Here is a 24,364-nt window from a genome sequence, read left to right as displayed (position 1 = left end):
ACTCCTGGGCTCAAGCAATCCTACTGCCTTGGCCTCCCAAAGTGCTGGGATGACAGATGTGAGCCACTGTGCCCGGCCTCACAATCTGTTTTTACCAGCCCCCTAGATGATCCTAATGAAAGCTTGAGAACCACTGGTCTAGATCATGCAAATGAAAGTTGCCTGAATGAGTTGGATTCTGCAGGCCTGTGAGGACCCAGAGCAGGCAGGGAGCCAGCTGCCCAGCACGAGTTCAAGATGAGTTGACCTGGTTTCAGCCTCCATCCCTGGGTTCTAGGTCCCTGCCCTTTCCAAAGAAACAATGAACCAGACCAGACCACTGCATTGGCATAAGATCACACTTTAGTTCAGAGACACATTTGCATAAATACTTGAAATGGATCCACCCCTGCAGGTGGCAGCCTGAGAACATGTGGCTCTCCACAACCCTGTGATGCTGCGGCCCTTTAGGTGATGGATTTTAACACTGAAGACAGTCATGGTCATTCTTGAAGACGGCTTGGGGTGCAGCTTTGGAGCCTGCTTTGACATTCACCATTGACTCCCTGCCCCACGCCTCTCTTGTACTAATGTTTTCCCCTCTGAGGTAGATTATTTATCGGGGAAACCAGATAGAATTTTTTTTTTTTTTCATTTAACTTTGCTAGTCCTTTGCAAACAGACTGACGCTGAGTGTCCTGTCTGAGTCAATAAGTGCACTTTTACCTTTTAACCTATGCCCTCTACTTGAACCCGAGCAAGGTCCAGTCCACTGGACAGTTGATGATAGGATCTGTCACCCCATCCCCTCTCCTCTTCCGCCTTAGGAATTCGTGCAGTACTGGAGGGGTTGCGGCAATGGGAGGCCTGGGTGGGCCATGCTGCCTTGATATATAGAGTCACCACAGTGGAGACCCTTGTCTGCACCTCAGTACCCCACGTCCAGGAGCATGAGACTGACCCTTTCCCCCCGAATCACAGGGGGCACAGCTGGCTTTCACAGGGCTTGGCATCCTCAGGTTTCAGAGCCTTGTTGCAGGTGGCAGAGGCCTGGCCGGAGGGGTCCCTGCACTCTACAGTTCGCCGCTGCCAGCCGGGCCCGCAGGTGCTGGAACACTCAGACCAGTCCCCCAGCACCCACTGTACGTGGAGCAGTGGCTGGATGATGTTGGTGGTTGCTCTCTCTTTGCTGCTCTGCATGCTGAAGTCCACGTCATTAGGAACAAAGAAGGTGTATTTGACTTTCGGGGGGAAGACCTCGCCAGGGACTGTCAGGAGCTGCACTGTCAGAGGCTCTGGCAAGGGCCGGAAGCTCTGCAGGCGCTCCAGGGTGGCGATGGAGCCGCTGTACTTCAGGATGGTCCCCTTCACCAAGATGTCCTGCTCTATGGCAGAGATGGCCAGGTTGCCATTGAGCAGGTACTGCCCGTCAGCTGTCTTCAGCGCCAGGTAGTTCCCATCGTTCTGCACACCTGGGTGGCTCCGCTGCTTCACGTCAATATTAGTGGCACCAGCTGGGATGGTGACAATGTCATTGTAGCCATAACTATGATAGAAACAGAAAGACACCCTCAGACCAGTGGCTGCCCAGCCCTGGTCGCAATGATGCCTTGGAGACTGAAGTGGGCACCCCAGGTGGCAGACAAGAAAAACCAAAGCAAGTAATGAAGCAAGTTGCCTCAACGTTCTCAATAAATTAGCTGTTTAGGCAGACAGAAATGTCTTGTACATTGGGATTTTCAAGGGTTTTTGCTTCATCTGGAAACTCTATTTCAAATGCGTGGTTGGGGAGTTGAGGTATGTGGGTCTTGAGAACAGCATAGAGAGGAGGAAAACCCAGAAGGATTTGGAAAGCTGCACTGGTGTAGCCAAACCTGGCACCTGTCAAATGAGATCTCGAATATCTCTAGTTCCTTGCACTGGTATACAACTTTGCTTGGCCACCTCCATACCCAGAGCTCAAACCCACATGGAAAAAACTGTTCTGCACACCCCTTCCAGAACGTGAACAGGAGGACATTTCACACCACCTCTTTGAGTCAGTCGGCTCCTAGTATTTGATGAATATGGCCCTAGGGTGGGATCAGGGTGGGGTTGGGAGTTAGGGGTTCAAGCCTGCTTCTTTGAAGCCACCTTCTGGGAGTGTCCAGGCACCATGAGCTCTGTGCTTCTGGAATGACAGAATGCTGTTTTGGGAAACTGTTTCCAGTCCGTTATAGGCTTAGGGCTTTATGTAGGATGAAGAAAGATTAGTTGTTTGTTCTTTTCTGGAAATCTGGGTTCCACAGGCTGGGGAGAAAGTGAGGCAAACGGTCAGGCGGGCTCTTTGCTCTCCTTGCCATATGTCCAGTGGGGCTAGCTGCTTAGTCTCAGACTCTGAGAGTGTCCACAGGCCCTCTGTCTAAAGTCTGAGGGAAAGTGGCCAAGGGCCCCAGTATCTGAATAGCGTCTGTTGCTTTTTTCCTACGTCCTTTGAGCTTAAATGTAAAAAGAGTTCCAGGGCAGGGCGCAGTGGCTCATACCCATAATCACAGCACTTTGGGAGGCCAAGGCGGGTGAATCACTTGAGGCCAGGAGTTCAAGACCAGCCTGGCCAACATGATGAAAGCCCGTCTCTACTAAAAATACAAAAATTAGCTGGGTGTGGTGGTGCACGCCTGTAATTCCAGATACTTGGGAAGCTGAGGCAGGAGAATTGCTTGAACCTGGGAAGCAGAGGTTGCAGGTGAGCCAAGATGGTGCCACTGCACTCCAGCCTGGGCAACAGAGTGAGACTCTATCTCAAAAAAATAAAAATAAATTTAAAAAAATGAAAACAGTCCCAAGTTGCCTGCTATAGGCTGATTCTGTTCTCTCAGACTGATGAGATGAGAGATGTAGAGATAGATACACACACACACACACACACACACACACACACACACACACACAGAATGGGACAGGGTTTGCTAGCTTCACTAAGCAGAATACAATACAGTGAACACGTCTCAAAAACTCTGAGACCGTGAGTGGGGGAAGTGGTTGGACAGATGGATGCTCATATAACTCCCAGAAGGATACATTGATGTACTGGAGGCAGAGAGACAGAGTGTGGCCCATATAAAACACCTGACCTTGCCCTTACTCTCCAGGAAGTACATGGAATGGGAGACAAAAGTCATCCAGGACTTAGGAAAACTACGTTCTCTTCTGGCTGTCATTAACTATCAATGTGACCTTAAAAAGTCATTTAATCTTTTTGTGTCTTAATTTCTTCCTCTGCAAAATGAAGAATAGTATTGGCCTTGCTCACCTCATGGACTTATTTTACAAATCAAACGAGACCATAGAAATGAAAGCGCTTTGGAAAATCCTTGGAGTTTTATGAATGTGGGGCATTAGGATGTGAACAAAGTGTCTGGAGTTCTCAGATTCATGAAAGCCCTGGGGCTGCCAGGGCCCCTTTTTGGTAACCCCCTTCTCTGGAGATCCGTCTGCAGAAAGGGCAGGGCTTGCCAGGCTTAGGGTGAGACGTCCTTCCCAAAACAGGCCTGGGAGAGCCGTTTTCTGGCAGAGGTCCAGGTTACTCAGTGTGGCTCGACTGACTCAGAGATGACAGCTCCCTATCCACATGGCCTCCAGCCCTCGTAAAAGTCACGGCTGTCCTGTGTTCTGTCTTTTCTATGAGCTTGACACTGCCAAGTGCACATCCCATCTCAGGAAATCCTTACGACGACTCTGAGCTAGAGATACTGCTGACATTTTATAAAGAAACTGAAGCTCAGAGAGTTTGAATAACTTGCCCAACCCTCATAGCTATTAAGTAGCAGCCACAATTCAAATTTGGGCCTATCAGAGCACAAAGCCCATTATGCTCTTCTACCAAGCAAGGTACAGAACTCCTGGGGAGACTGACCTGGTGGGGGTGAGGGACCCGGAGACCTTCCTGCAGGAGTTGCCTTTGCCCCCACACACCCCGCATTTGTCCAGCTTCCGAGGCGAGTCCACCACATGGTCACAGCCGGCCTTGACACACTGGCCACGGACACAGATGGCCAGTGTCTCCGGCCCACACAGGGTGCCATCAATCACCTGCAACAGGGAAAGGGAAGGTGCGGGAGGGCATGTTGAGCACAGAAGCAGCTGTGGGAGGGGTGGGGACAGGCGACCTTCCTCCCCATCTCTGGATCTGAGTCCCAGGGTGATTCTCACCTTGGCCTCGAACACTTTGAACTCACTCCTCCCCCGGGCTCGGCAGAACAACTTGCAGCGGTCCCGGGGGGACACCCCAGCGTACTTGGGGACCCACTGCAGGAGATTCCCATCCATGTCAGTGTAATTGTAGGCATTATACTTCTCACACTGCTGTTCCCTGAAGCTTTTCCCTAGAAAGAGGAAGAAACGGCATGGAGGTGACACCCATGCGCAAGCAGGAGGTCCCGGTGGAGAAATCCCGAATTTATAGCATTTTCTTCTTTTGGTTTTGGACTCAACCCAGGGACCCAGGCAGGGCCAGTGTCTTCTGGGCACAACATTCCTAGACCCATGTGTGACCCTTTCTCAAAAGGGCAAGGAAAGGAGCCCTCCAGCCTCATGCTGGGCTTTCTAGGATAAATGCCCTTTCCATTAGGGAAAGAGATTCATTGTACTTTACAGATGAATGAACTCAGGGAGCAACAGGGAACAAGTCAGTAAGCCTGGAAGGCAGAGAATGGCACGTGGAGCTATATTCTCAGGACACTGCTAATTGTGCAGTGTCGATTTCCTCAGTGACACTGGACATGACTCCAAAGACTCCTAAATCTACACGTTTAGCTCCGATCTTGCCCCTACACCCACATTCTGTAATGCTGGGTATCTCTGGGGAGCTCCGTTTGTATATACTATGATTACCTCCAACTCAGCACGGCCAAGCTCCCGAGGGTCCTTCCACGAACTGTTTGACTTTCATTTGCTGGTCTTACCACGCTCAAGTCTGAGACTTGCATCCTAGTATCTCCTGAACCTTTGAGTTGCTGGTCTCACCATGCTCAAGTCTGAGACTGGCATCCTAGTATCTCCCGAACATTTGAGTTGCTGGTCTCACCACGCTCAAGTCTGAGACTGGCATCCTAGTATCTCCTGAACCTTTGAGTTGCTGGTCTCACCACGCTCAAGTCTGAGACGGGCATCCTGGTATCTCCCGAACATTTGAGCATCTCTATTTGCTATTTCCAAACGGTCACAGAGACCTACACTATATTCAGGACAGTCTGTGATTTCAAACGACGGCATCCCACCCTCACGACTGCAAGCCCAGGGCTGCTGGCTTCATGGGGACCTGTGCCTGCCTCCTCTCCGTCCTGCCGTGCGCCGCTGCCGGACCAATCCATCTGAAGTTAGACGTGGGTTGCTTTCCACCCCCAAATCCTAAAATTAAAGCTGTTTTTCCTGCCAAGATTCCCCGCCCAAACTGTGCATCTGAATGCCTGGGGAGACTTTGCCAAGGCAGATGCCACACTCCACGCCTGAGACTCTGAGTCAGTACAGCTGAGGGGGTCTGGGCTGTGTCTGCAGGAGCTTCCAGGTGACTTGATGGGACAGGTGGCACAGATAACCCCCAGATACTGTGTCAGCCTTCAAGGACCTCTGTGGTCTGGCCTTGACATAGTGGTGTGCTTTGCTTGATTCCATCTAAGCGAATGAGGGCCCTTCTCACACCTTTCCCCATCCTGGCAGGTCCCCTCACACCTCACCCCGTCTCAGTCCTCCAGACTCTGCTCAGTCCTAACTCCCTTCAAAGCTTCCGCTCACCCAGCCTTTCCTTTCTCTGAGCCTCTCACCAATCTAGGGTCTGTGACTCATCCATTGAAACTTAATGGCTGTGTTAAAGGGATTTGGGTCTCTAATTGGATTGCAAGCTCCTTAAGGACAGAGACCATGCCTTTTACATTTTCATACATTTTTATAGTCCTAGACACACAAAAAGTACTAAAAAGTACTCGACAGTAATGGCAGACTTTGGTGGGTCTGAAATCATGATGTCCTTTTTCGTCCATGCCTACCTTGCACCCTATATTCATTCCCGTCCTCCCCCTTTCCCGGCAACGTCTCACCCGTATGCCAGGCAAACTCTCACACAATTCCAGCACAAAGTTTCTAGAGCCTCAAACCATTGTGGATCCTTCTTGTCTTGTGAAACTGCGAAGCCTACAGATTCTCCTCTGAAACATCAAGCCAGTGCCAGCGTCTTTTCCCGTGGTTGAATCTCTCCTAAGGCTCTGCCTGATTTTTCATGCCTGCCAATCCTTCCTGGAGCTGCACACTGGGCAGTTGGATGGGATGGTGGGGAAAAACCTTGTCATGATTTCCCTCTCATGAGTTTGCTGCTGCCCCTTTACTGCCTCTAAGTTAATGTGTGTGGTTTCCAGCAGGTACTGGGGATAGGAATATGCCAAGGGGAGGGAGAGGTAGTATTGCTTCCTGGGGAGATTCTGTCAAACAGTTGCTATGGCCCCAAGGGAAGATGGAATGTGAGCAGGAATCAGATTCAGAAATCCTCCCTCTTCCCTGGGCTGAATTTTGGCTAGAAAGACCTTGGAGGTTTGGCTCTGACACTTGCTTTGGAAAATGCTTCCATTCTGCACACAGATGAGGGTTCTGATGCCTCCAGGAGGATTAGTTTCCTAGACACCAGCCCCTCTCCAGAGGCTCCTCCCCAATAAGTTTGGTTGGGAGTGATGTCCTCCTCTCCACATCTTGGAAGATGAGGGTAATTTCTCTCGTTGACTTTGCCAGGCTCTCTAAACACTATGAGAGCTGTCCCGGGTCCCTGAGAGCTGCCCCTGGGCTTGGAGCCTTGCAGAGCCCATTTAGGTGCAGATCACAGGCAAAACTCTATATCCCAGGACACCCACTTTACTCCCACTTTACACATCCTCTGGGGATGTGTCACAGCGATGATAGTAGCTGCTCTGGCAGGGGCGGCCCTGAGTGGCAATTACCGTCAGGGGGGCATTCCTCCGTGTGGCATGACTGGTACTTGGCTCTCCGACCCAGGCAGTATCTTCCTCCATTCTGAGGCTCGGGGTCCTTGCACTCACGGTGTGAAAACTGTACTCCTCCTCCACAGGTCCGAGAACATTCTCCCCAGGGTCCCCACGGTGCCCAGCCTCCATCTACCACGGGCTGCAACATACAATGGCACACTGAATGAGGAGCAAAGGCCAGGAGGCTTCAGTGTCTGTGCCACCGGGTGGCCAGAGCCCTGGCTTCCTCATCTAGTCATTCTCATCTTGGTGTATGGAGCACCGTAAACTGCCTCAATCATTTGTTTAAGGACTGTGTGGCCTTCATGGCTTTGTGAGCACAGAGACGAGGCTGGACTCATTCACTGCTGACTCGCCAGTGTCTAAAACAGTGTCTTATGCTCAGTAAGGTGCTCAGTAGACTGTCTGCTGAATGAATGAATGACACTCTTTTATGGGAATAAGGTTGCATTTAATGCAGTGGTTCTCCACTGGGGAGAATTTTGCCCTCCAGAGGACATTTGGCAATGTCTGGAGATATTCCGGTGGCTACAACTGGGGAAGGTGTATGTTACCGTATTTAATGGGTAGAGGCCAGGGATGCTGCTCAACATCCAGCAAAGCACAGGCCCCACAGTAACAATTATCCTGACCCAAGTGTCCCTAGTGCCAAGGTAGAGGAACTCTGGTCTAAAGGAAGCAGCCCTGGGAGTGTTGCCATAGTCTACCAGCCACTGGTTCCAGTGATAGGATAATGCCTGGGAAAGAAACAGAATTGCTTTTTTTCGTTTGGTTTTTTGAGACAGAGTTTTGCTCTGTCGCCCAGGCTGGAGTGCAATGGCGTGAATTCGGCTCAGTGCAACCTCTGCCTCCTGGGTTCAAGCGATTCTTGTGCCTCGGCCTCTTGAATAGCTGGGATTACAGGCACACACCACCATGCCTGGGTAATTTTTGTATTTTTAGTAGAGACGGGGTTTCACCATGTTGGCCATGCTGGTCTGGAACTCCTGACTTCAAGTGATCCACCCGCCTCCGCCTCCCAAAGTACTGGGATTACAGGTGTGAGCCACCATGCCCGGCCCTGCTTCCCATTTTATAACTGACCTATGAGAACAAAGCTTTGCCCTTTTGAATGCTGTATGCCCAAAGGTTCATAGTGCATTCCGAATGAAAATAATTTTTTAAAAATTACAAAAGTAATAGTTGCTCATATGACAAATAAAAAAATGCAGAAAATTGTAAAAAAGAAATCAACACTTCTTTAAAACACCACTACCCAGATTAAATCATTAACATGATTTTCACCAAAATTTTTCTTACTTTTGCTCTGAATATATCCTCATAAAGATGCGATGCTTTTATTTTACAAAAGATATGATTCTATAAATATTCTTTCTTTCTCTCTTTCTTTCTCACTTTCTTTCTTTCTTGACAGTCTTGCTCTGTCGCCCAGGCTAGAGCATAGTGGTGTGATCTTGGCTCACTGCAACTGCTGTCTCCCGGGTTCAAGTGATTCTCCTGCCTCAGCCTTCTGAGTAGCTGGGATTACAGGCGCCTGCCACCACACCTGGCTAATTTTTGTACTTTTAGTAGAGACAGGGTTTCACCATGTTGGTGAGGCTGGTCTCGAACTCCTGACCTCAGGTGATCGACCCATCTCAGCCTCCCAAAGTGCTGGGATTACAGGCATGAGCCACTGTGCCCGGCCTGATTCTATAAACATGTATTTTCTGATCTGACTGTTCTTAAAAAGAGGCCATCATTCCATGATCATTTCACGTCAACCTCTCCCTGTACTTAGTTTGGCTCTGCCTCTGGGGATCGGTGGCAGATCCCTCTCCTCAATAACGTGTGATGAGAATGAACAGGGTGAATGGGACGTGGCGGCTGAGGATCAATCCATGAATCCTGTGCCAGCTGAGGCTTAGGACAAGAGTATGGAGCTTACCTGGTGCAGGCAGGCTCAGAAGGCTCAGAAGGCTCAGAAGGCTCAGTGGAAAAGACATGTACTGAGGAGTGCTTGGGCTACCCTGGCAATTCAGCGCTGGCGGGGACCGGGCTGTGAAACCCAGTGGATGCTGTTTCATAGTGATGGCTCCATGACTCACCGTAAGAGAAATGTGATCAGCCTCACGGTTTGGATGTATTAAGAGCAGGGCAAAGAAGTGAATCATTTAAAAACCCTCACTGGCACTGCCTTGGTTTTTCTTGTGAGTTTACTCTCTCCTGGGCCAAGTTTTTTTTCTGCCTGGCCAGAGGCAGCTCTGATTCTCTCTCCTCTCCTCCTCTTTGAGTACGGAATTCCCACAACTGCTCTCGTTCTCCCAACCTCTAATTATGCATTCAGTTCAAGCACAGGCAGGCTATGAATACTTTTCACTCAATTCTTGATGGAATTTATTCCACGTGTCTCTCTGTGTTCATGATGGAATCGACAGTGGCTCCAGTCTGTGTGCCCACCTGCCTATCTCCACACCTCTCACCAATCTGCACCTGCACCAGCCCTGAGTCAGTCCCAAAGCAGCTCCCTAATGTCTGGAGCCATGGCAGCGTCAACCCACTGAGTGAGGGTGAGCCGCCACGGGCTCCTCACTGTGAGGATAAAAGATGAGTGATTTTACCTAGAAGTTCTGTGTTGCAGCCTGGCCCAAAGTTTGTTTTCTTTCTTTTTTTTTTTTTTTTGGAGACAGGGTCTCCCTCTGCCACCCAGGCTAGAGTGCAGTGGCATGATCATGGCTCACTGCAGCCTCAAACTCCTGAGATCAAGTGATCTCCTGCCTCAGCCTCCCGAGTAGCTGGGACTACAAGTGTGAGTCACCAGGCCCGGCTTATTTTTTATTTTTTTGTAGAGACAGGATCTCACTATATTGCCCAGGCTGGTCTCGGTTCAAGTGATCCTTCTGCCTCAACTTCCCAAAGTGCTGGGATTCTGGTGTGAGCCGCTCTGCCTGGCTGTCTCTCGGTTTGTGACTCTCAAGTGTGGTTCCCCCTTGAGAACAGCCCTCAGTCCTCCCCATTTCCTTTTGTTTCTCCTTTCTCCTTCCCACTATCCTCTGTCCCTCACCTTGGGCCTCTCCACTTCCTCCTCAGGTAGACAGCTGCCTTCTGAGCAGAGGTGCCCAGGCCCGCACGGCGTGCCGTCAGCCCAGGGCAGGCTGCCATTCTTTGTGTGGCACAGGGGCTCGGCCCCATCAGTGTGGCACCAAAGCTGGGCGCAGACGTCCTGAGCAGAAGTGTTGGGGCAGTGGTGGAAATCCGGCCCAAAGATCTGCCTGCACTGCTGGTCCAGCTGGTACAGGGCCATGCGGCCCGGGAGGCCTGTGGGGAGGGGCAGGGCCGCGGCAGGGGCGTCCAGGAGACAGTCTCCTGGGAAAAGAGGAAGCAGGGGTGTAAGAACGCGCGCAGGGGTGCCACCCTCTCAGCTCTTCATGGCCTGCGATGGATGGCACTGAAGGTCTAGGCGTCACGACTTCTTGACCTGCAACTAAAAGCTGTCACCACTCAATGATCTCGTGAGAGCATGCCTAATTTTTGACTATCGGTTGCAAAGGCTTTTCAGGACCGACTTTCCTTTGCTGTCCTGAACATGTAGGAAGCATTGCCCCCGACAGTCAGTGTACAACCAGTGAATGCCAGCTAACGCAATATTCATCCACATCACAATCTAACCGTGCTCCTCAAAGTCACAATATGCAAATGAAGACCAACTAATGCTGTCTGGATAATCTTATTTTTGCATCATACGTGTCCCTGTGTCCCTCAGTGAGAAGAATTTAGAATATTTCATTGCTTTACCAACAACTCCAACCAGTTAAAATTGTTTTATCTTTAATCCTCTCTTCTGAGAAGCAATTTTTTTTTTTGGAGACGAAGTCTAGCTCTGTTGCCCAGGCTGGAGTGCAGTGGCTCGATCTTGGCTCACTGCAACCTCCACCTCCTGGGTTCAAGCGAGTCTTCTGCCTCAGCCTTCTGAGTAGCTGAGACTACAGGCGTGTGCCACCTTGCCTGGCTAATTTTTTGTATTTTTGGTAGAGACAGGGTTTCACCATGTTGGGCAGGCTGGTGTTGAACTCCTGACCTTGTGATCCACCTGCCTCAGCCTCCCAAAGTGCTGGGATTACAGGCGTGAGCCACTGCACCCGGCCTCCTTCCTTCCTTCCTTCCTTCCTTCCTTCCTTCCTTCCTTCCTTCCTTCCTTCCTTCCTTCCCTCCCTCCCTCCCTCCCTCCCTCCCTCCCTCCTTCCTTCCTTCTTTCTTTCCCCTCCCTCCCTCCTTTCCTTCCCTCCTTCCCTCCTTCCCTCCTTCCCTCCCTCCCTCCCTCCCTCCCTCCCTTCCTTCCTTCCTTCCTTCCTTCCTTCCTTCCTTCCTTCCTTCCTTCCTTCTCTCCTTCTCTCTCTCTCTCTTTCTTTCTTTCTTTCAAGAGATGGTGTCTCTTTCGGTCACCCAGGCTGGAGTCAGTGGCGTGATCACGGCTTACTGGCAGCCTTGATCTCCTAGGCTCAAGTGATCCTCCTGCCTCAGCCTCCCGAGTATCTGGGACCACAAGCGCACGCCCCACACCTGGCTCCAGTCCTTTGAACCAGTCCCCCGCCCTCTTGCTCTCACAGGACGCAGTCACTGCCTCTGCCATGCCTGAGCTGTTGTAGGTTCGTCTCTCCTCTGTGCTGTGTGCTTCTATTCCTTCAAGCGCTGCTCCAACCCTCCTCCTTCAGACAACCTTCTCAGATGACTTCCCCCTGCTTTGTGACTCATCTAAATTAGCCCAGAACTGCTGCTGGAAGCTGGGGCCGGGAAGAGCAGACTTCGGGGGTGGTGTGAATGCCCCAGCATGGGAGGCTGGCCGGGTCTCAGCTCCAAGGGCCCTGTGAGGAGGCACTGCTGGAGGGGGTCCCTGTGTCAGCAGCAGTGGAAGGAGGCCCACGGGAACAAGCAGGGCGGGGTCGCCGGTGCCTACCGTGCCCGCCGTCCAGGAGCTCCGTGAGGTACATGGCGCTGCAGGGGGACCAGGGCAGCGTCTGGTTCAGGTGGACGAACAGCGGCGCCATCATGTGGTGCTTGCCCATGGGCCCGAAGAGCCGCGTGCAGGGCTTGGAGTCGTCGTGCGGCATGCTGAGGACGTGCCCTGGGAAGAGAGGCCTGGTCCACTCTGCCCTGTCCTGCCCGAGGGCGCCCCACCCGGCCCAGCTAGGGCCAGAGATGGAGCTCCTCAGGGGAGCAGCCACCCCTCACCCTCGCAAGATTTCTGCCTTGGGCTTTCCCTTGCACTTTGCTCTTCCCGGACGTGTTCTCAGATGACTGAGAAACACGGATACCCCTTTATTTTCTGCCTCAGCCCGTCCTAAATTTGGATCTAGCTCTATTATTTGCTGTCTTACGTGACAGTCCCTGGACCAATGTTCTTCCCCCAGATCTACAGCTTAGCTTGTGCACAGCGCCACCCTCCACCCCAGCACCCGTCTGGTGTCCTGGCATTCATCGGGTGACCTGTGATCATCAGGTGTTTGGCCACGTGCTCGGGGTGGGAGTGGAGTTGTGTTCAGCTCCATCAAGCGCGGTATCTGTTTGTATACAGCCACCCTGTCAAAACCATGAGGAGCTATTCCTAAGCGAGGAATAGCTGCATATTCCTTAGGATCTACGCAACCTTGGATCTGGAAGAGCAGTTCCTGCTGATGTGGTGAAGTGGGCTTTGGCAAGGCAAATCTTACCTAGTTCATGGGCCAGGGTGTGGGCCGCCTGGAGCCCCTCATCCTCGATCACGGAGCAGCTTTTGTTGGGGTCACAAATGGTTCCGATGTCTGCCACACCCAGGGTGTCACACAGCCCCTCCTGCCCACAGAAGTTCTGCTTGGTGGCGAGAGAGCAAGAGAGTGCATCAGAGTGTGTGTGTGTGTGTGTGTGTGTGTGGTGTGCTGCAGGCCTCCGGGGCCAGGGGTGGCCAGTGTGCACGTGGGAGTGGACCACGGAGCATCCCATAACGTGCTTGCTGGCCTGTGCATCACCTGTGTTTATTGAGCTTTTAAATTAAATGAAATTATTATTATTATTTTTTGAGATGGAGTCTTGCTCTGTTGCCTAGGCTGAAGTGCAGTGGCATGATCTCAGCTCACTGCAACCTCTGCTTCCAGGGTTGAGGCTATTCTCTTACCTTAGCCTCCCGAGTATCTGGGACTACAAGTGTGCACCATCACACCTGGCTAATTTTTGTATTTTTAGTAGTGATGGGGTTTTACCATGTTGTCCAGGCTGGTCTCAAATTCCTGACCTCAGGCCATCTGGCCTCTTTGGCCTCCCAAAGTGCGGGGATTATAGGCGTGAGCCACCATGCCCAGCCTAAATTAAATTTTAGAGACGAGGTCTGGCTATGTTGTCCAGGCTGGAATGCAGTGGCTATTCACAGGAGTAATTGTAGCTCACTTAGCCTCAAACTCCTGAGCACCAGCGATTCTCTCACCTCAGCCTCCCAAGTAGCTGGGACTACAGGTGCTTGCCATGTGCCCGGCTGAACTTTTTTAAGGAGGGGGAAGCAACAGCAGGTTCAACGTGTCTGGATATCCCACCTAGTGGCCTTGCTTTATTGGTTCTTTTTGTGTTTATGGTCAAGACAGTTCACCCACCCACCCCCCATCTTTCTAAATTGGAGAGTAACCTGTGAAATTTTGTTTTGTTAAAGCCTATAATCTTTGCATTTTGAGAGGCCGAGGCAGGTGGATTGCTTGAGCCCAGGAGTTGGAGACAAGCCTGGGCAATATAATGAGAACCTGTCTCTACAAAAAGTAAAAAAAAAAATTAGCCAGGTGAGGTGGCTTGTGCTTGTGGTCCCAGCTACTCAGAAGGCTGAGGTGGAAAGATCATTTGGACCTAGCAGGCAGAGGCTGCAGTGAGCTGTGATTGTGCCACTGCACTCCAGCCTGGGTGACAGAGCGAGACCTTGTCTCAAACAAAACAAAACAAAATTAAAAACAAAAAAGAATATAAAATACATAGACTATCAAGATGGATTTCTGAGTAACAAGATCAGGAAATCTCCGTCTGTCTTCACATCAGCCACTCATGTGAAGGAGCCTGTTCTATGTTCCAGGCTGGCTGCATCCTGAGGCTGGCTGGGACTTCAGAGGCTTTTTGTAGGGGACAGGACAGCATGGTTGTTCAGAACATGACCCTACAGCAGCACTGTCTTGGCTGGTCTATGCCACTATGTGGCAAGAGAGCTGTGCGGCCACTCTGCACCTCAGTTTCCTCTGTTACAAAATGGGGATAACACCAGGACCTGTCCGGTGGGGCCGTTATGAGACTGAAGGAGCAGACAGGGCCTGGCACACATGATCACTCTCTTGCTTTCAGGAAGCTGTCTGTTTAAATCACGCCGTGTAGGTGGGCAGCCCTCCCGCTGTGGGCAAATCTTGAGGGGACCCCCTGGCTACCTGCCCCATGTTTTACAACCACTGCAGCTAGAACTACTCTCTTCATTCCAAACCCAGATCTCTCACTCGGCAGCTCGAGCCCATTTCTTCTTGTTATGTGTGACCTCAGGAGACAGCTGGTCACAAACTTTTGGAAGACAGCCCTTACAAGATTCTTCTCCTTCTCTTGCAAATACCTCACACTTGTCCTCATGACCTCCTCCTCATCATTCCGGGCATGAGGCTCTGGCGTCCAGCTGGGGCCAGCAGGGAGACGTTTCCCATGTTTGGGCAGGCCTCGTGGTCCTCCCTTTGATCTGCCCATCCCGTCTCCCTTCCTCCCCAGGGCTTCCGGAGCCAGGCACGGACCTGTCTGGTGAGCAGGATGGCCGTGTCGTAGTGCTCCGGGTGGCGGTCGCTGGGCTGGTTGAAACGCCGCTGCCAGTTGCAGAAGTTGCGCAGTGTAAGCCCCCCGTTGTCGGACACCTCTGGGCCCCATTTTTCATCTTCTACAATCAGCACTTTTACCACCATCAGGTTGATGGAATTCTTGATGCTGGGGTGCTTGTAGATTCGGGCTGCCACAGACATTAATGTGAGGATGTGGTTCTGTCAGGAAGGAGGAGACAAGAGGCAGAGTGAAGGGTTAAGTCTCGGGGCCGTTTGCCTGGCTTGTCCGCTGCCATTACCTCTTTTTATGGGGTTGAGCATCGGATTCTTACCAAAGCCTCACGATACCCCTGAGGCCTCCGCGTTACTCTCTTCATTTTGCATGTGAGAAAACAGGCTCAAGAACCTGCCGAGGGTCACAAAGCTGATGCATGAACAGCGGCCTTTGAAACCAGACCTGCCTTGCTCCGAACCTGTGCGTCTAACATTCAGACCAGCTTCATGGGATGACCTACATCCAAATTCATTAAAACCCAAAACCCTAAATTTAGAGTGCATTTCAAGTGTGTCAATAGTCATATATAGCTCGTGGCTACTGTACTGGAATGTGCAGATAGAAAGTTCTACTGGACGGCATGGCTTATTCTGCCTTCAACCTGACACTGTCTCCCTGCCCACCACCCCCACCCATCCCTGGCCTCAGCCCAGAAACAAAGTTCTGAGCGCTCAAGCTTAGTAGAGTTCCCTCTTAGAATCCAGCTGAGCATTTTCCTGCTGCCTGTTGGGGTAACTCTACTCTTCAGGGTGGGAATTGTTAACGCTGAAAACTTTGCTGTGATAATCACTTCTAACAACAGTTACTCTGCCACATTACCTCAAAGAATTCTCACAGTAACTTTATGAAGAAGGTGCTGCAATTCCATTTCCTGAATGAGGAAGGTCATGCAAATGAGCTCGTCGAAGGTCGCACAGCTATTGAAACCAGGAGGCCAGCCTGGGTGTGCCTGTCTCTGAGGTCCACTGTGCTCTCATTAGGTTTTCCAGGGCTTGGCTTCCTGGTGTCTGCCTGGACAGCCCTGAAGGGTTCATTCCCTCCTGACTGGGGCTTGAGAGGCTCCCGTGGGCCTAAGCGGACCCACGTGCTTAGGATCTCACCTGCTCTCCCTTCCACCCAGGCTGGCCAACAGAACGTACGTCACTGCTTGGCCTCTGTCTTGTCCCTGGGCTGCCAACTGCTCCCCTACTGGATTCCAAGGCTTGGAGAGGAGGCCAGATGGGAACTCGCTCTCCTGCCTCGGCGACCCCTTGAAGTGGCCCTCTTTGAGCATTTTGTGGAAGGGGAGACACAGGAGCAGAGGTGGGTGCTCCTTGAGCCTGGAGTGTGGTCAGCTGGGCAGCACCTGCTTGCCCTGCCTCTCCGATCCCTAGATCACCACCTCTCGGGAGCCCCTCTTCCGCTTCTCCTGTGGTCTGGAAGGTGGGAGTGGAAGGAGGAGAAAGGAAAGGGTAGAGAGGGACATTCCATTGGGTGAGGCCATGTGTGGGCGTTCCAGATGAATCCCATTATTTGTGAATGGGATCTGTCCGTTCACCTCGCAGGCAATGTGCCAGGTATTTTGTTAGCCCTACAAGCAGGGGTTGGCAGGTTACTTGGCATGTCAAGCACTCCGGCAGTGTTTTGGCTGATGGAAATATCTTATCAACAGGGCTGAAACTTGGCACTTGCCCCTGGAGTTGGATTCTGGAGGGAAACAAAGCAATCACATCATTATGCAACTGGGGGTGAGCACTGAGGAGTGGTGGCTTGCCGAGACGAACCCTGGCTGGGTCTTTGCTGCTTCCAGGAGGCCGACAGTATCCTCATCTCTCTAAGAAGGACCAGGGTCTGATGGGCCAGGGACCAACCCCTGGAATTTCTTCTGAGGCAAACTGCGACCGTCATCACAAGATTTCTTCCCGTTGAGTCCAGTTTCACAATCTCAAATTGGGGGAGATGAGGTCGTACAACGAAGGTGTGAAGCTAAGGAACACCAGCTGCTAAGCTTTGGGGCTGAGACAGCTCAGTACCAGGAGCCAAAGATGGGAGGTTGGGGCAAGTCTGTGTGCCCACGTTGAGCAGATCGGAGGGAGGCTGAGTGAGAGACAAGGCAGTGCTCACGTCCTCAGTGAAGACCGGAGGAAGGCGAGGGTTAACCCCTGATCTTCCTGCAGGATAAACCACTGCTTGAAGATCAGGGCAAGACAGCACAAGGAGCTTCCTGGCCCTCAGGTTCCCAGAGAGCTCCTTCTCTGCAGCTCAGGTTGCTCATATCATTGTCTTCTCCAGACAGTGCGTAGCTGTCAGGCAGGTCTGGCTTCAGAGCCATTTAGCTTCAAGGGGTGGGCTGGACTTGAGGACATCTGAAGGTCCTTCTGGCCGTTGTCTCAGAAGATACTTTTCATTTTCAAGAAGGCTAGGAGGATTCTGTGACCCAGGGTTCCCTTCCAAATCCCCGCTCCCGATCCCACTGACCTCTCCTTATCTCTTGTTCTACCGAGTTTTTGATTTTCCCCTCCCAGTCCGCTCTTCTGACAAATGACCACAGAAATGCCTCACATATGCGGTGCGTCTCACAGTTCGCTAGGGAGAAGGACCACTGAGCCTGGGTGAGGGGGGTGACCTCAGGGCTGTGAGCCTTTGGTTCTGCCCCAATCCCCTAGGCTCAAAGGACAGGCCTGACTTAGAGTCCCATGGGGATCAGGCCTGCGGCTGGTCAAGGAGGAAGTCAGATGGCTTGCTCCACCTCCTGGTGCCGCTTTACACCTCCCTGCTCCCTGCACCAGTGCAGGCTGCGTGTGAAAAATGTGAACAGGGTCCTGGCCCCCCTGAGGAGGAGAGGCCTCAGCACATCATACAATGCCCCAAAGCCATGACAGGTAGGTGGGAGCCCATAGTCAGCCCGGCTGGGGTGTCAAATGATCTGCTCTTAAATGACTTGGGGATCCCATACTCTTAACTTTTGTTAGGGAGAGGCGGCATTTTTTAGGGAGTCTGCTCCTGCATGAGTGACCCCAGGGCTTGGAATAGAGATGAACATCAGGCCAGTCAGGGTGGCTCATGTCTGTAACCCCAGTACTTTGGAAGGCCAAGGTGGGAGAATCACTTGAGACCAGCCTGGGAAACATAGTGAGATCCTGTCTCTGTTAAAAAAATAATAATGGATTAAAAAAATTAATAGTAATAACACCCTGGCCTGTTGGGTGGGCCAGAGCACCTTTTGGTTATTTGAGATACGAACAAGGAGATTCCTTCCTCAGAGCTCCCATGGTAGTGGAAGCCAGCTGCGGTGGGTGATGGGGATGGGCCGGCCTCCTCCCGCCCCGATGTCGTCATTACACCGAGCCGGTTTGCGCTTCACCTGCAGCTCCACTGCTTTCCCTTGTGGCACGCCTAGTGGGAGGCCAGGAGAGGAAAAGTGGCCCTGGGGAGCCCTTGCTTCAGCATCTGGTGCAATGCCTCTTCCTTCCTGACATCTCTAGGGCCTGAGACTGAGCTGGGGGTGTGGAGATGGAGAAGCAGAGGGAGAGGAAAGAAGTGAGAGGAGAAAAGAATGACCTGCACCATATCCTTCATCTCCTCTTGTTCTCCAAACAGCAAAGGGCAATGTCACCTCTTCAAAGCACACACGCTGAACTACAAGTCAGCCTTCACCGCTGAGCCTGGGCAAACTGAAAGAGAATATTCCTCTGCCGTGTGGAACAGCAAAGCTGAAACAGTGGTGGCTGGCACTCTGATGTCATGGGCTAGCCCATCCTCCCCACTTTAACAAACGGTTTCCATCACTGAAGGCAACTCTAGCCATAGCCACACCTTGCTGAGTATCTCCTCTAAACCAGGCACCAGGTCAGGTGCATTCCATATTTTGTTTCATCCCCAAGACAAGGCTAGGATGTTGGTATAACTGCTCCTACCTGAAATAATCGAGGTACAGAGAAATAGGTGACTTGCTCAAGGACTCTACGTTATTTCTATTCCGTTCCAAAGTCTATGTTCTTAGTCTCTGCACTGACTGCCACCCATCTTTGCTGCTGTAAGGAAAACTACAGCCTAGCCAAAGCAAACCCAAGGCTTGCAAGCAGCAAGTCCGCCTGTCATTGCCTATGCACACCCCACCTCCTGGGGGATGGGGAAGGGGCGATCTTTGGACAGTGAAACATTTTCTTTGGGAAATACTCCGTATCTTTGATCATTCTGACTACAGCAGACATAAGGGATGGAAAAGATGCATTTTTTTGCCAATGGGAAACACATCATTCATGCACATATAACGCTTGTCTTTCTCCCTGGTAGCTACAGAGCGGAGGGTGTGGGGACATGAATCTGTTTCTGTTGTCATCCAAACCAGGACACCCTTGAGAGCGAAAGACAGTAGTATTAATAATTATGCCAGAACAGGTAGAAACTGGGACGCTGCTGGACAACCTAGACTCCATGCCCACTTTAGTATCTAGTGTCTTGTGGAAGACATTTTCCCCAGAGCACGCAGATAAGGGAGCATGGAGATGGCTGTGACATTCTGGGGACCCTGAAGTCAGTTCCCAGAATCTGACCTCCTGCGAGTGTTCTGCTGGGCCTTTGGGAAGATGAGCGCCACTTTTCAGAGCCTCTCTGCTAAGAAGAGGGCTCAGAAACTCTGCTCACTGCAGAAGCACTGGCGGGACGGTCGTTCCAGGCTGGAGAGAGTGGGTACTGCCACGCTGCCCCTCACTCCATCCCACCCCGGGTTCACACGGGGGACAGTGAGCAGCAGCCGGATGTAGACTGAGCTAATGGAGTCTTCCCAGGTGGTCCCTCCTTTCAGAAAGGCCCCTCCGTCTGAGCTCCTTGACTCTGAAACCAGATAAGAAGGTGGGAGGCCTGGGCCCCTTCTGTCATGGGATTAAGTGAACTCAATTGACAGAGTTCTGGAAAACTTCATTGTCGCTTAACAGTGAGACCAGCCTTGGCAATGGCGCATTCTTTCTCTCAGCCTCCACGGTGGTTTCTCTGCGGGATAGGGCCTCACAGTGGGCCTGGATGGCTATGAACTGCTGGATTTAAGGACCCACTCCCACAACATAAGCAAGTATCAGAAGGTCGACAGAGCCACAGACGCTCATCCTGAGAAAGAGGCTGCCTGGTGGGATAACAGTGCTCAGGAATCAGCTTTGGGAGACTTGGGCTGCAGGCCCAGCCCTGCCACCTCCTGATCCTGATCAGTGCTGTCTGATCCTGAGGAAGCCATGTGTCCCCTGTGAGCTGTGCAGTCTCCCTCTGCCCCGGTCACAGGTATTTTCATGGAGGTGACGTGTGTGCAATCACGCTGTGAATTGAACATGCTCAGAGAGTGGCTAAACCTTCCAGAAGACCGGCTCATCAGGAAGCAGCCACACAGGTGCTGAGACCGGGAGTGGTCACCTCGTCCAGGTGTCTTGCTTCACAGATGAGGAACGCTAAGTCCTAGAGGGGTAAAGTCTCTTCTCATCCTCACACACCCCTGATTACCAAGACACCCCAGAGTGCCTTCCCTCTGTGTGAATGAGGTCTCTACGTAAAGGACTGGCTTCCATTTGCAGTAGGTGGGTGTGGGCAGGCAAGGTCTTCAGGCACGGGAACTTGATTTTCATTCTTTCTCTCAGCTGGGCTCATGGACCTGTTTTCGGAAGCCCAGGAGACTGAGCTGAGACAGGCACGCCTGTCCTGCAGCATCTCCGAGGCTGGTCAGCTCATCACAGCAGAGGGGCCCGAAGGTGGTCCTGGACACAGCTGTCCCTCAGTCCCTCCCCCACCCGCCCCGGGGGCAGCAGGAGTGCAGGTGGGCTGGGACATGAGACCCAGGGTGGAGGTGGCGGGGCTGGTCTCCCTGAGGGAAGACTTTCCTTCCAGGTGAGACTCAGAAGCCACCCCCCTACGGAGAGGAATTCGGTCTTCAGAGGTGCCCGATGCCTGTTTTGCTGTGCTGTCCTGGTCCAGGTGGGCTGGCTGGGTGTGCAGGTGCCAATGTGCAGCTGGGAAAGGTCCAGAAATGCATGTTTGTGGGGGATGGGGAGCGGGTCGCGCAGGAGCCAGATCGCCCGCTCAGGAGTCTCATGAGGATGGCAATGCCTGGGTGTCTCCGACACAGAGGAAGCCGACTTGTCTGGGGCAGCAAACCTGGACTTTAGATGAAGGGAACAAAACCGGTGCAAACCCCAGCAGAGTCTCCTGCTTCAGTAGCCGGGGCATCCTGGGGCCGGGCCTCAGACCGTGTCTGCCTCTAGATAGCTAGAATGTCTGGAGATGCGAGTATGTCCCCGAGGCAAATACTCAGTTATCTCCAGCATCCAGGTGATCAGCTGAGAGAGTGAGACAGTCTGGCCCTGAAGGCTGAAAAACGGACTTTCTCTGCTGGCAGAGTTCTTGTTGGCTTTCCTATGTTTTGGTTCTCAGGCAAATGTCAGAATCTGTTCCGTGTGTGGAAATAGAGGGGCACAGCACCCCGCTCTGGGTTTGCAATGGGTGCATCTTAGCTTCTTTCTGGTGGAGCCCCCTAGGAGTCAGGTGTGGGGGTCCTAAAGAGATGGAAGAAGCCCTCTTCTCACCCCTATCCTGCCACACTCTCTAGTACTTGCTTAAAGAAAGGAGTCAGAGGAGAGGGCTGGTGCTCCCTGCTCTCAGGGCAGGCAGGGAAACAGATATTAGATCAGTGTGACCCAAAGCTCATGAGGCAGACTGCCGTGGCGGGCCGGAGCTGCTCTGCGGTGCTTCGGGGGAAGCAAATACCACACGGGCTTGCATGGGTGCCTGCCTGGGGTGTAATCAGCGCCTGCAGTAGCCAGAGGAGCAGCCATGTGGACTCTCACCCACAGCCCTTCCCACCCTATGCATCTGTTTCTCCCTGGGTCTTTCCTACCCCGCCTTTCCCAGTGATAGAGGGTGGGAAAGATGGGGGTGAGAAACAGAAGGCCTCCTTGTCTGGACAATTCTGCACAGGCGATGCCTATGCCCTTGGGGCCCCCAGCAGTCGGGCACAGGCTGAGCTTAGTATGGGGTCCGGGCCAAGAAAGTCATCACCACAAAGTGTCAGCTTAGCTGCCGCATTGCCAGGATCCCTGTTTCAGGGAACTATGACCTAGGCAGGTCAGTTCTTCCTTCCCTGGCACATCTCTGGTTTTGTGCTCCCTGGGGGCAAAGAGCACCCTCTCCTGGAAACCTTACCCTCCTTTCCTCCTGGAAAAGCCTTCACTTGGTCTTTAGGGGAGAAATTGGGGTTTAGGGCAACACAGACGCCTCCTGCTGAGTCAGCACCATCTTTCATCTAGTTAGAAACGGTCTGGTTAGGTATCCGTTCCTGGACTCTGCTTTTCTCCCCTGTTTAGGTAAGAGCTGTGTCTGGGCTAAGGGCAGCTGGGTGTGGGTCTGGCTTTACCAGAGACACTCACCCAACGAGCTCCTCCCAGCCCCTGCTCCCCTCGCGTTTCCACCAAAGCTTCAGTTCCTAGGCTGAGCCCCTGGGCAGGAGTTCTCTGCCCCTCCCTCTTGTGCTGGCTGCTGGCACTGCTAAGTTCTGCCGAGGCTGAGTGCCAGGTTGGCAAGGTAGTTCATGCCCCATTGATCACAACCAGCTGGCTGCACAGAAGTTGGGCAGCCCCTCTCCAGGTTCAGCTCCTTTCAAACAATGTCTTTTGCTTATGGCGACCTCCATACCCAAGGGAATCGGACAGCCATCTCTTTCCATCCCATCTGCCTTTCCCTGGGAGCCTCTCAGATCTGAGGCAGTAGAGGGCTGAGGGGTGGGAGTGGGAGCTATTCCTAAACGCTCAATTTTCGTCTCTGCTGGGAGAGGCAGGTGCAGGGGAGTGCGTTGATACCCACTTTCGGGGCAGTGTGCCACGTGCCGCGGGAGATTCGGATGAGAGGGATGGGCGTCTGCAGCCCACTCGAAACTGGAAGGGACCTGGGGGTGGGGGCGCAGGGAGCTAGGGTGGCAGAGGTTCAGAAAATAGTTATTGCTCTTTCTCAGAAAGGAGAGAATCTCGTTTGGGGTCAGGCTGGAAAAGATGAGCGGGAAGGGTTTTTTTTTTTTTTTTTTTTTCTCAGAGGGATTGGAAGGGGAGATTTTAGAGACGCTGGGAGGCATCTGGGGGGCCTCCGGGCACTGTGGCTGGAGGAGGCTCTCAGTCCTACCTGCAGGTCGGCCCCGTAGAAGGCAGCCATGGACGCATCGGCCACCAGCAGCGTCTCCACGAAGCGCGCCTCAGACACAAACCGCTTGGTCCTACTCGTGGCCCCCAGGGGCGGTGGCAGCTCGCTAGCGCCTTCTGCCTCCTCTTCTTGGCTCTCCTCCTCGCTGTCCTCCTCGTTGTCTCCTCTCTCCTGCCTCTGACCCTCTCCCGTCTCCACCTCCCACTCGGGTCCTCGCGGGAGGGGGCGGGCTCCGGCGGGACCCCAGCGCTGCAGGCGGTGCGGCTGACCCAGGGAGCCCCCCGCGCCCTGCGGCTGGATGGTGAACTCCTCGCCGTCCAGCAGGAAGGAGCCGCTCAGCCCGCGGCACAGGCTGACCGCCGCCAGCGACTCGGGCTCCCCATTCACGGTGCCGGAGAAGAAGCAGCCGCGCAGCCCCCGCTCGCCCCCGGTAGACCGGCCCGAGCCCCCGAGGCGCTCGATCTTGAACTCGGGCGCCAGGAAGCTGTCGTCGGGCGCCAGGCGCAGCACGAAGCCCTTGCCGAAGGCGGACAGGTGGAGCGCGAGCTCGCCCGCGCTGCCGGGCAACCGCGTGGGCACCACCAGCTCCGAGGCCTGCCCCCCAGCTGCGGGCCGGGCCGGGGCGCCGCGGGCCAGCGGCAGCAGCAGCAGCAGCAGCAGGAGCGGAGGCCACCGGGGGGCGGCGGGGGCGGGGAGCATGGGGGCTGCGGCGGTGACTGCGCGCGGGAGAGGGAAGAAGCCCGCCCGGCGCGGGCAGGTGCTGGCTGGCCGAGCGCGGCCCGGCCGCTCTCTCCAGGAAAAGCGGAATCTATCGGATGCAAGGCCGACTCGGCCCGCAGGGCCCGGCGGCGGGAGCGCTCCCCCGGCGGCCCCTCTGGCTGGCGCAGCCCGCTCCTCCCGAGCCGCCGCCCCCGAGCCGAGCGCGAGCAGCTGGCCCCGGCCCGCGTGCGCCCGTCCTCCGCCCCTGCCCGCGCCAGCCCCGCGCAGCCGCCTCCTGCCTCCTCCCCGCCCCGGGAAGCACCGAGTGGGCTGCCGAGCCCTTCTTATTTATACTTCCTTCCCGGCTTGACATAAGAGGTTTATTTTTGATCTCTCACTATTCCCGTTTCCCCTCCCCTGGGATCAGAGAGAGAAACTGAAAAGAGGGAGAGAGCGGAGAAAAAAAAACTGGGATGAAATGCAAAACCAATCAGGCATCGAGACCCGTCCGCCACCCTCCCCCCTGAACTGTCAACTCCAACTTCGTTCCTTCCCTTTACGCGCGGACCCACGTTAACCCCTACCATGCTGGACTGAGCCTTTAGAAAGAGTCCTTGGGAGACCCCAGCCGCTTCCTCCTCTGCGGCCAAGAGTCCAGGATGCATCCTCGGAAGAGGCTCGTGCACTGGTCTCAGCGACCCTGT

The 24,364-nt window shown here is 53.4% G+C and overlaps 1 protein-coding gene across 1 annotated transcript; it reads right to left on the bottom strand.

The window, feature by feature from the left end:
* Positions 1–320: 320 nt before the first annotated feature.
* On the bottom strand, positions 321–24,364 carry ADAMTS8 (ADAM metallopeptidase with thrombospondin type 1 motif 8). The gene is made up of 9 exons (XM_003910970.3): positions 22,944–24,364; positions 14,738–14,977; positions 12,674–12,809; positions 11,920–12,087; positions 10,030–10,331; positions 6,942–7,125; positions 4,171–4,343; positions 3,875–4,050; positions 321–1,525 (listed from the first exon to the last, which is right to left on the bottom strand). The coding sequence occupies exons 1-9, from the start codon at positions 23,658–23,660 to the stop codon at positions 955–957; spliced, it is 2,667 nt and encodes an 888-aa protein (XP_003911019.1). The 5' UTR covers positions 23,661–24,364; the 3' UTR covers positions 321–954.

Source organism: Papio anubis, chromosome 12 (assembly GCF_008728515.1).
Source record: "Papio anubis isolate 15944 chromosome 12, Panubis1.0, whole genome shotgun sequence".
NCBI classification, from domain to species: Eukaryota; Metazoa; Chordata; class Mammalia; order Primates; family Cercopithecidae; genus Papio; species Papio anubis.
This window is presented reverse-complemented; position numbering and strand designations above follow the sequence as displayed.

Excerpts from the sequence above, each read along its gene's own strand:
- ADAMTS8 (XM_003910970.3), bottom strand. The coding sequence starts at position 23,660 with ATGCTCCCCGCCCCCGCCGCCCCCCGGTGGCCTCCGCTCCTGCTGCTG. Across the intron at positions 12,088-12,673 it reads CACCCTGGCCCATGAACTAG|GGCACGTCCTCAGCATGCCG; the intron begins GTAAGATTTGCC and ends CTCTCTTCCCAG. Across the intron at positions 4,051-4,170 it reads TCAAAGTGTTCGAGGCCAAG|GTGATTGATGGCACCCTGTG; the intron begins GTGAGAATCACC and ends TCCCTGTTGCAG.